This window comes from Corvus brachyrhynchos, unplaced genomic scaffold (assembly GCF_000691975.1).
Source record: "Corvus brachyrhynchos isolate BGI_N302 unplaced genomic scaffold, ASM69197v1 scaffold312, whole genome shotgun sequence".
Lineage (NCBI taxonomy): Eukaryota > Metazoa > Chordata > Aves > Passeriformes > Corvidae > Corvus > Corvus brachyrhynchos.
This window is the reverse complement of record NW_008236640.1, coordinates 810704-822087: the sequence shown is the minus strand read 5'-3', so window position 1 is coordinate 822087 and position 11384 is coordinate 810704. Positions and strand designations below refer to the sequence as shown.

General features: G+C 47.5%; 1 protein-coding gene across 1 annotated transcript in view; it reads right to left on the bottom strand.

The window, feature by feature from the left end:
* The window catches only part of CHGB (chromogranin B), a 21079-nt gene extending 9880 nt beyond the window's left edge, over nt 1-11199 (bottom strand). Inside the window, exon 1 of the mRNA XM_017726717.1 lies at nt 11070-11199. Coding sequence (XP_017582206.1) covers nt 11070-11100 — 31 coding nt within the window. The 5' untranslated portion in view covers nt 11101-11199. The remainder of the gene's footprint in view (nt 1-11069) is intronic.
* Between the last annotated feature and the right edge of the window lie 185 nt (nt 11200-11384).

Sequence of the window (11384 nt, the reverse complement as noted above, 5' to 3'; positions counted from 1 at the left end):
CTTCCTTGGCAACTACCGCAGCCGTCCCTCCCGCCCCCCGCCTAATACTTCCAAGACCCCTGTACATCCCCTCGCCTCGCCGTGCCTCGGAGAAGGGGGAAAACGGGGCTTCCCTGCCTTTTTCTCCAGCTCAGAGGATGCGGTATCATCCTAAGGTCTTTCCCACCGTCAGAGGATGCCGAGCCTCTACCTACAGGGAGGAGGAGGGGTAACCCATCCCTCTTAAACAGCTTCCACAAGAAACCACCGCCGCCGCGCTTCCACATCCCTTTCCGATCAAAGCCTCTTCAGGTGCTGCTGCAGCCTTTTCTTCCTGCAAGGTTTTTGTCCCTTCCCCTCCCCTCCTTGCTCCGTCCTCTCACAGCCTCCCCCCACAACAAACCCAGACCCAGAGAACGACTGGGAAGTGATCCCGGTACTTATGTCACCTGGTGAGGGAATGACACGCAGTATTCCCCAAGAGTTCTACCAGGGAAATCACTGCTCTCAGCAACCATCTCCACAGGCAAACCTCTTATTTACTGTGATGATGCTCTGGGGAGCCAGAGGAAGCCTACAGAGATCAAGTTTTACATCGTTTCCTTTAACAGCCCCCGCTGTCCCAATTAGTCCTTAGTGGAATAAAAAGCTTAAATGACAAGTTAAAACGAGGTCTCCATAGAGGAAGTATGAATGCTCCACCCAGCTCCTTTCAGAGCCAGGCAAAGACCTGAACTCCTTTTGGTTTTCATTAACCCTCAGAGGATCATCTCCAATTTTATGCGCGTTTTCAGTTTTCTTTTTTGTTTGTCCTCAGAGCCAAGCACATGGCCCTCTAATTGCCAGTGCTCCTGGAGGACAATGGATCTATACATCAAGTTGGCAGCTCCCTCTGTTACCATTCTATTGTCCATTAACAATGCCAGGCTGCTACAACCATACAGCCTTTAAACACAGAAAACAGGACACAAGCACAGCGCTCCAGTCGAACTCACGAGCAGCTTCGTCGGTGCATAAAGGAAGCAGGAATTCCAGCTCCGTTTGAAGCCTGTTTCAGGAGACAGCCTGGAAGAGGCAAAGCCAGACACTTTGCTCACCTTGCATTCAGTTTACAATTTCTGCAAAATAACAGAACCCAGTCACCCGGGCACCACGGAAGGTAAACCATGTGCAACATCTCCCGATCCCCCCTCCTGCATGCTGCTCCTGTACTGCCTATGCCAGCCCCATCTCCACAGGCAGATGCTTCTTTGCCCATCTCCAGCCTTGGCTTTGGGAAGTCAAGAACCCAATTCTAAACTGAAAGATTTCCCTGTCTCCAAGGTCCCCCTGTCTGTGTGAGGACTCAGCCTGGCCTCAACTTCCTCAGCTGCTCATGAGAAAGACTTTTTAGTGAAACATTTGCCTTTTATGTGTTCTCTGCTTGTGCAGGCATGTATGTTTTGCCATCAGTTACATCAGGGTCTACTTGGGAGCACCTTTACACCTTCAGATTTGATCAGATTCCAGGTTACAAGGATTTGCAAGTGTTGCAGGAGATCCGTGACAGGAGTAGGGACGGAACTGGCTGGAACATATCCAATTCTGTCTTCAGGGTAGGATCCCAAAACAGGATCGCACAGACTTTTCTGCCAGCACTGGAAAACCAGAGCATCCAAGCATCTTGCCCACAGTTGATTAAGTTAGCCTCTGTTCTCAAAGCAATGTCACTTCACATGGACTTTCACAGCCAGGTATCAGCTGGAATGAGTTTCTCTGCAGATCAGGAGAGAGCTGTGAGTGCACTAAATCAGGATTACTGCAGGCAAAGGCACATTTCACTTGATCAGCTGTGAGTGGCACACCCCAACCTCCTTTCTCAGATGTGTCAGTACTCTGATTGCAGTGACATACCCGCCTCACAATGTTGTGACAATCTATTGCTCTATGAATAAACAGTATTTATCCTGTGGGATTCTCTCAAATACAAACGCTTTAAAAAAATCACACATTTGGCTCATGCTAGAAGCTGGAACTTCAAAGGATGACAAGCAAATTTCTGTGCCTGAGCTTCTTCTAAATTGAGAGGAGACTGCATGAGGAATATGAGGATTGCTCTGCTAATTAGATGTGCTAGTGGGGATTATCTTCATTCGTGGACGCCAATTAGCTTTCATGGCATTAAAATAGTGCAGCCCATTTCATGAACAAACTCATCTCTTTCATTCAGAAGCTGCTAAGAGGATGGGTCTGGAGCAAGACAATTGCACCTAAGGGCCACCATCTATCCAGTTTCACTGACTTTCAGAAACCTTGTCACACACAGTGCTCACTGCAGCCTAAGGGATAATGGAGCTGCACAGCTGATACATTTTTGGGTCATTCTTCCACAAAAGTGAAACATGACTGCCACCACCTGTGGCCTTAGCACTGAGCTGCAGCTGAGAGACAGAGGAGCTGTGAAGAGACCCTGTGTGGTACAGATGGGTGATTTCTGTAGCATGGGCAAATATCTTTTTTTCTTTTCTGTATTTATAAAGCACCTCACACTGTGGGGTTTTGTTCATGCCACGCGCTCTTAGGCAGTGCAGAAACAGCTGCTAGAAACTGACTTCTAGTCTTTAGTGTCAAAGACTTTCTTCATAAAAAAATCTGAAGAATTTATGGGGTATTTTTGTTTGTGAACCTTAAAAGTTCAGTCCAACTCTTCTTGAATTGTCTTTCTCAGTCTTCTTTAAAAAAAAAGCAGGTTTTGCTCACTTGTAACCCTCTTCTCTTCCATGCAGGACCCTTCTAGCTCCTGTTTTTCAGTGATGTATCCGTTCCACAGAAATGAGGACAAATATTATATGGCCAAACTGAAGAGAGGTTTAAAATATGCCTACAAGGCATAACTGTTAAGTGATATGAAAAATACACGCACAGACTCTGTTGTGGTCTTTGGAAAAAGCCCTGTGCTACCTGATATAAATCCTCAGGGCTTCTGGATACACTCACAGGCTACAGAACGGAAGAGAAGAAACCACCAAACCCAAAACAAAGCCAAAGCCGAAACAAAGGCAAGAGAGGGAAGACCAAGTATAAATACAACCACTTCTCCAACATCCCAGGTTTTCCATAGAATTTTCCCATATGCTGCTGACACATACCTCTCTTCCTCCCAGCCATCCTTCTCTCAGTTTGTTAGCTCAGATGGCAGAAAACTAGATTATGCTGCAATACAAAAATAAGTTTAAAATACATAATAAATAAATAAATAGCATACTTAGGGGCCTGGGGCACAAAGGACAATTTTTCCATACTGCATTCAGCATGAAGTGCCACTTCCTAGGTCCTTCCCTAGTAGTGACTTGCTGGCATTGTTTGCTCCAGGCAGTAAATGTAACTTAGCTCCTGCAATTCCACTGGTAAATGTCTCCATGGGAAAGATGACACTGCTGGGACACAACAGGCAGATTTCCCCCTGTAAGACAAAGCTGGAATTTGCCTAATAATGCAGGCACCACTGGGACTTTCAGTCATAAGGCTTCATTTTTTCTGTGCTGCCACTTCTCACCTGATTGTCTGTCAGAAAATGATCTTCTAGACTCCAGGTCAAAACTGACCTCTCCAGATGAATTGGTCATCAAGCTAAAATGCAGCTTTTGGATCTTGAGCAGGGGCACAAGAAGCCCTGACATGATTACTCATGGCTTTACAAATCTGGCTATGACTAAACCTTCTCCCAATCTCAGCTGTCACCAAGTTGCCTTGCTGACAACATGTTCCGGTTTGGCCAAATTTAGAAATATATATCCTCTGAGAGAAGGCACAACCACCCCTCCCCCCACCAGGTTCGGGAAAAAATAAATTTTCCTCGAAGGAAAGTGAAGAAGATAAAACTATTTATTTAACAAACACACGGGAAAGGAAAATAATGTTAAATGGTAAAATCTTTCGCTGTAGAGGAAAAACCTGGGAAAGTGTTCGAGTGTCCTCCCTTTGGTCTCCTCGGAGCTGGGGCTTGGGCCGGGGCCAGGCCCTCTGTGCCCGGTGGAAAGTCCTCCTGATGTGCTCTGATGTTACAGAAATCAAGCAGTCCAGTAGAAAAGGGAGAAAATCCGAAATTCCAGAGAACGAAAAGTTCAACTCTCAGCCTCTCTCTGGAGAACAAGAAACTGGAAAAACTGGCCAAAAGCTGACTGGAAAAGCCGCAAGCCGGGTGCTTCCTCGCTCCCCTGCCCCAGCTGGAAAAAAAAAGCTGCTATCTTTATGTGACCTTGAACAAGTTTCAAACTGCTTTGAGAAAGTTTTGCTCAGTGTTTTTCTTCCCCCTCTCAGGCTCAGTTCAGAGGCACAGAAAGGCCAATAATTAATTTCTGGGCATCGGCAGCGATATGGGATACACATCATAAAGTCACCCCAAGACACAACAGAAGCAACCTCCACAGCCCCAGGCACCTCCTCCTCTAGAAGGGGGAAAGTGTGAGCACCCCAACACCCTCCTGACCAGACCAGGAGTCCTGGACAACAAACAGTGCCCAAGAGCTGCCAACACATCTCTCTGGGCTGGCTTTTGGAGGCCCGGCATCACTGCAGGACTGGAGTTCCCAGGCAGCTGATGACCAGAGGGAAGCTGGAGATTGCTGGGGCATCTCACCCTGCAGGCTGGGCACAGCTGAGCTGCACACCCAGGTGCTGCCCCAAAGAAAGCCCTTCATTAAACAATCCCTGCCCAACACCCCCTGCCCTTTTTTTACTCACACTGGTTAATTAACCTCCTTGGTGAACTTTGGGGCTTCTGCATCAGAATACAAAACAGGATAGAAATCTCTTTCAGCAAGCAAAATGTGGACTTATGCCCTCGAATTTTGAGTACTGCTTGTCATTAAGCAAAAATGACTTTAATAGTTGCCTTTGCACTGCAAATAATTACACTTAGGCCATTAAATTGTCCCATTCAGTGTTTCTGCCTGCTTTTTGTCAACTGTGTACGTTCCATTTAATATTTAAAGACTGGGGCACCATTCTGGCTTATTTAGTAATTAATTCCTTTAAATATTTATAGCACTTTGACTCTCAGCAACGGTTCTGTTTGGTAAGAACAATACTGTTCTGTGGCTGACAGTGTCATGGAAATTTCAGAGGCAAATTTCCATTTTGCAAGATAAAAACATATAGATTTCTGCAATAGACTGTAATGATTTCAGAGTAAAGTTTTTATTACTGAACAATGTACGTACTGAAAAAAAATCCAGTTATGCCCTTGCACATAATTGCAGACTGAAAACAGTGTTGAGAGATCTATTTTATGACAGCAGTATTCACACAGCAAAAGGAATTGCCCAAGAAATTTTCCATCACCTTTTTTTGAATCGCCACTGGCACAAAGAACAAAACCCAGTTGCGAAAAAAAGCCTAGGAAAGAGAGAGCAAAACCTACAAAATGCAGGAGGATATTTTGCTAGCACCTCTTCCCTTTAGAATATCCTTTTTCCTTTTGCATAGCCTGATTTTAAGACTTTTAGGCTCTTTGTGTGAAATGCTGTGTGCTTATAAAAAAGCTTAAGAGGCTTAAGCTTAAAGGCAGCCTGGGAAATGAAAATACCAGGAAGATGCTCCATCTGTGTAAATTTGTCTAGTAACCCTGATGGTGGGAAGGTGATCCAAACAGGAAAAGCAGAAAAAGAGACCTTGGAAGAGACTCTGCTACCCTGGATATGAGAAAGAGCAAGCCATAGTGCTTTGCCAGCACTCAGGTGAGGCATACTGAGCCTACAGGGCGTCATGCCCTGGCTTTTGGAAAAATCAGTTCCCACCCATGAGGGGTGGCTGCCTTAGGGGGAACACTGCGGCTCAAATGGGCCTGGGTGGCAAACTTAGGCTGGGAACAAAGTTAAGAGGACACCTCCTGTCAGCACCCAAGCTGGCCAAGCAGTGCATGCAGGTGAGTGTCCCACCCAGGCTGAGTAGCTCTGAGGACAATCTGGGACCGGGGCTGTCGGGGTACCTGCTGCCCTCAAACACTGGACAAGTGTCTGCACTTTATCAGCTTCATTTCTTCCTCCTCGTGGCAGCCTGGGGGCTGGCACCATCTCCCCTCACCAAGCACTGGTGCTGCAGAGGCACCCCACGGCAGTGGGAACGGGAGGAAGGGGCACAGGAATCAGTCTGACCCTTGTCCAGCACACCACTGCATTCTCAGCCTAATTCACTGCTGCCTTTGGAAAGACTCCCCCAGCCCTCAAAGTAGCAGTCTGTCTCCTTATCACAGAATAATTTTTTCCCCCCAGTTATTCACGGGCAAACAGTCTGTTCTTGAGCACCAGACAAGCAGCAATAACACTCCCAGAGACAGAACCCAGCCACGGGACTTGTCTGCACTCACACGTTTATCATGCGGTGCTCGACTTGTCGCAGGGAGCAGTCAGACCCAGGGAAGATGCAAAAACAAGGATCAAAACCAAGCTGGCCTCACAGAACACGTGCCGAGTTGTTTCTTAAACAGGGAGCCTGGACCACAGATGCAAAACCTCTATTATTGTTTCAGCCTCTAATTGCAGGGGTTTGAGCTTTTGCTGTTAGACAAAGCCGCGGGTGTAAATGCCCTGCCCTCTCACTCTCTCTGAAGCTCTCAGACACCCAAAACAAGCTGCTGGCAACTTAAACTAACTAACTGGTGGAAGTCACACTGAAAATGTGTTGGAGGGCACAGCATCCCCACCTCAGTATGCTTAATTACAGAATCATCCCGGTTCTCTGGCCGGGAAGGGCTGATTTTAGCACCCATTTAGCACCATTCCTGGCTCATCTCTCACAGCAGTGCAGATAACACTGGAAGGTGATACCTGCCCTAAGGCTGACTGACATTTCCCACTACAAGAACCTACCTTCCAATGCAAGTGAAAGTTTGTTTGGCTCGAACTGACGGTGTAATTTTCTGTGACAGTTGTTCTTTCATTACAAGACTTTCCCTCCCAAGTCCCAGCACCTGCAAACAAACAGGCCACTGCAAAGGCAATTTAAAAAAAGGCTTGACCTTTCAGCCACGAGTTTTCTGGCTTTGGTTAGCTCCAGCTACTGCTTTAATCACATCTTATTATTTCATGCTCCGTGTGTTATGTGCCAGATTTTACTTTTAAGGAAGAAATGCTGGCATATGTTGTTGCCTAATGGATGTGTGTAGAAAAATAGTCATTAGGGAAAGCCTACAGAAGAGGGTATTTTTAAAACGAACTTCTGTGTTGTGGGAAAACATATGCCCCACACAAAATCACCAGTGCTCAGGAATGAAATAGCCACATTTCTAGAGGATGCATACTGCCTGTTGTACACCAGTTTTAACAACCATATGTCCTGATATATCCAAGTATACCAAACCACCTTAAACTCCGGGGGAAAAACCCCCTGCTGGTGTAAATGGCCCTGGCCCCATTCACTTCACTGAGGCCTGCTTCAGCACCTGAGAGAGGAGCTCAGCTCTCCCTGGCTGCTTTGGGGCTCCAGGACTGGGTAGGTCGCTGGCATGAATCAGCACCTCCCACCAGCAGCCGTGTGGGAGGCAAAATAAAAATGCTGTCGGAGTAAGCAGCAGAGAGGCCATTGATACCAAACGTCCTGGAGCAGCTCCCAGCCCAGGGAATGACTTAACAGCAGCAGGATTCGTCAGGGATGACAGAAGAGCTTGGATCAGGCATTTATGTAAGGGAACAGAGGCAGCACTCTCAGCCTGCCAGACCCAGTCCTAGGCTGAGCCCCAGGGCTGCTCCAGTGGCTGGTGTGCACGGGCAGGGGCTTAGTGCCTGCAGCGCTACAGTCACCCCTCTGAGACACTGGGGATGCTGGTCCAGCTCAGGTGCAAAACACCCAGCTCAGAGCACACACTTCTCTAACAGACTTTGGGTGGGATTTGGATCTGGGCTACGCAGCAGGGAAACCCCTGAGCCATGGTTGTCAAGTCCTCACCATGTCCTGCATTCCTCCTCCTTGGCAATGGTGGATCAATTTTGGCCTGGCTTGTCTTACCCTACGGGACTGATGTGATTCCCCATCTTTTACTTCACTTACACATCTTGCTTGAAGATCTTGTGGGAGGGATCCTGTATACCCAGAGCCCTGAAAGGTGGTGTAGGTTTTCAGGTGCTGTCCTCAGCTAGGCTCAGAGATCTGCTCCTCGGCCGTGAGCCTTGAACAAGCAGAAGGAAAAAACCCCTTGGACTTGTTCTGCAGTGTAAGCCCCCAGATGCCTTTGCTAAAGCAGTCCCCACACACAGGGGAATGAAGGGAGGTGACAGCAGCTGGCTTTGGCAGCAGAGGTGAGAACCAGCAGTGCTGGGGAGATAGGGTGAGCTGAAACCACGCAAGTGTCAAAACTAAGTCAAGTGCAAGCCATGGAAAGAGGAAGGCACTTCACCTCTCAGGAATAAACTCAGTTTCTCAGATTATTGCACAGGACGGGAGAAATAGACAGAACATGGGACATTTCTGCGAGGGCTTCATACCACTCTTGGTACTTGCCATGCAAAAAGATTCTGGTCTTACCTTGAGGAAGCCATGGATAGTCATATCCATGATCCACTGGAAGTGAGCAGCGCACAGAACTGCAGGCACTCCTGATTCTGAGGGGTTCAAACTTCTCAAAAGACTGCATGTTTCAGCAGCACCAAGATTACCCTACCCTCTGCAAGATGCCAGCCAAGATTTGTAGATATGAGTCATAATCCAAATTTTTCAGCTGTATCCAGTCTGTTCTGCCTACGTTGGTCCTTAAAATTGAACAGTTTCATGCTTTCCTCTGCCAGTATCTCTCTTCATGCTCTTTCAGCAGCCACCTATTCTCTGTTTTGTCATTGCTTGCATCTCAGTACCTAAAGGGTTCAAGAGTAATGAGTCTCTTCTTGCTGCACCGGACATTTCTAATGAGAAAACTGTGACGTTAAAGGCAGTTGTGCAGCCCATGAACCAGAGGAGCTGAAGAAGGAGCAGGAGCTCTCTGGAAGTGCCCCATCCCCCTCTGGCCCCTGGTGTGAAGCAGCAACATCTCCCCACAGAGGGACCCCAGGTTAACTTCCTGTGTGGACACACATCTCCCAAACTACAGAGGCCTCATTTTGCCATCACTGAAAACACTGAACAACAAATGAACAGCTACTCCCTCAATGTTTGCTATAACTCATTCCAAAAATGGATAAAATGATGGCAGCTCAGGTTACTAAGGCCTCAGGAGGAGCATCCTGTGCACACCCCAGAGGGGCTCCAGGCAGACACCTCGTGTTTTGTTGCGAGTAGGGAAACCCACGTGTGTCTCTAGGGCTACTCTGGGGTCAGACTAGAGTCAATCAGGGCTTCATTTCCATCAAAACCCAGTAGGGGTGTCTCAGACATCAGTAGCAGCAGGTCTCCCCTAAAGAGCAGGAACTTATTTTCCAGCAAGCTTTCTTTGTGGAAATTGAATGTCTTTGGTTTTTATTTTCTTTAAAAAACAAGTCTGAACAGGAAACCAGATGGTTTTAGAGCTAACCCAAAGCACTGACCAATTCATCAACAAACCAAATACAGCAACTAAAGGGATTCAGATGCAGACCTCTGATTTCTCCATCTCTCTCTTCATGGGAGTTTATTTCCCTTTAAATGGCAGCTCAGAGGTTTTGCACAGCAACTAATTTAACCGTGTGGAACAGCATAAATGCTGGCAAAAAATTAAAAGCAACATCTGATTCACACTGAAGACCTTCCTTCTTCCCTGTACACCCTTAGCAATAGCTCCCTACATCTGTCAGTACCAATGCCCTTATGGCTGTGACAGCTCTGTGGGGTTAAGCAATGTGAGCTGGCAGAGGGGCCACTGATGTTACTGTAATTACTGACAGCACACTCAGGAGCATGCTTCCTTTTCCCAGCTGTACCTATGGCTAAACTAGCTGCTATGACCTTTCTCTATAGTTTTTGCCAGCAGGGTGCTTTCATCTGGATTTTGATACACAAGCATCTGTGGATTTGTTTGCTACTACAGAAATGATGCTGCATCCTCAACTCTGTTTTTCCCCCTAGCACCATTAACTTGAGTAGCTGGGGGAGCAGCTGAAGGTCTGCCCCAGTATTCTGTGTGCCCTCCAGCACATGTACAACACTTCTGCCATAAAAGCAAGCAAGCAACACACCAAGCAGGACCACCACAAAGCCAAATGTATTGGTTCCATGATGACTCATGGACAGGAAAACAAATCCAGGCACTTCCAATATCAATCTGTTTGCAAAGAGAGATTACACCAAATCCTAAGACTTTGGCCATAACTTGCAGCCAGCTGGGCCTCCTCCTGCTCTGACTGAAGGCAGCAGCCAAATTTCCATTGCCTTTGCTGGAAACACCTGCAGAGCACAGCCACTGTGCCAATCTGCCGGGGGCAAGGCAGGAATAGCAGCCCTATGTGGGACTGCAGCAGGGAATGTGACATGCAGGAACACAAACACCCACTCTGAGATCTGGCCAGTGTGGAGAGGGAGTGGGTGAGAGGTCTCAGCAGCTGGGCTGGCAAACACTGGATATCCAATACCAAAACTGGTGTGAGCAGTGTGGCTGTACTGGAGTAACCACATTGATGCTGATCTTTGAGACCCCAACCACCCTTTCTTTCTTTCTCCTTTGCCCATCTGCTGTCATCTCAAACACATCCCTTCCTCTGGCACTCTCTGCTTCCCTGCTCACACCCACACTGGAGAATGGCCTCCCCAGTCAGCAAACAACATCACTACAGCAAACTCCTCTTTCAGTGGACAGGCCAGTGGGTGGAAAAGATATTTATCTGCCTGGCAGAGGCAGGAAAGCAGCAAAGCAGCCACTGAGCCGGGAGGCTTCCGAGAGAGAAACCTTAAGTGGCTGTGTGTGGGTTCATTGCTCTGTTGCTGACTGACATCAGCCTCTTTGGGCTCAGAGAGATCTGTTTCATTTTAAAGGGAACATTCCCCCAGGGATCTCATTAGCACCATCACAAAAGTCAGAAAGGAACTGAAGGTTGTTGGGGGGGTGATGGTGGGTTGGTAAACAGGACAGCAGCACTGTCAGAAAACATGCTCACAAACTGTATTTTCTCTTTCTCATGCACACACACGCTGCCTCTGTCAGAAGAACTCACCTGGCATTGCAATCATGATCTGTGGGGTCATATGTCTGCATATAAAAACACAGAGCTAACAGGCACCCCGTGGAGGCAAATGTGTTACAGTATCAGCCAGGTATGGAACAAAAACTTTCCCTCCGTAGGGTTGGGGCACACCATGCCAAGGTCACTCAAAACAGTCTGTTACAGCCAAAAGCACCTGGACAGCCATCCACAGCCCACAGGGACTGAACTTGGGCTGGACCACTGCTCAGCTGGGGTAAGGATGTAGGCCAATTTAAAAGCCTGGCAGGTAAAAATTATCACAATTGATGTCCCAGCAACAAACAC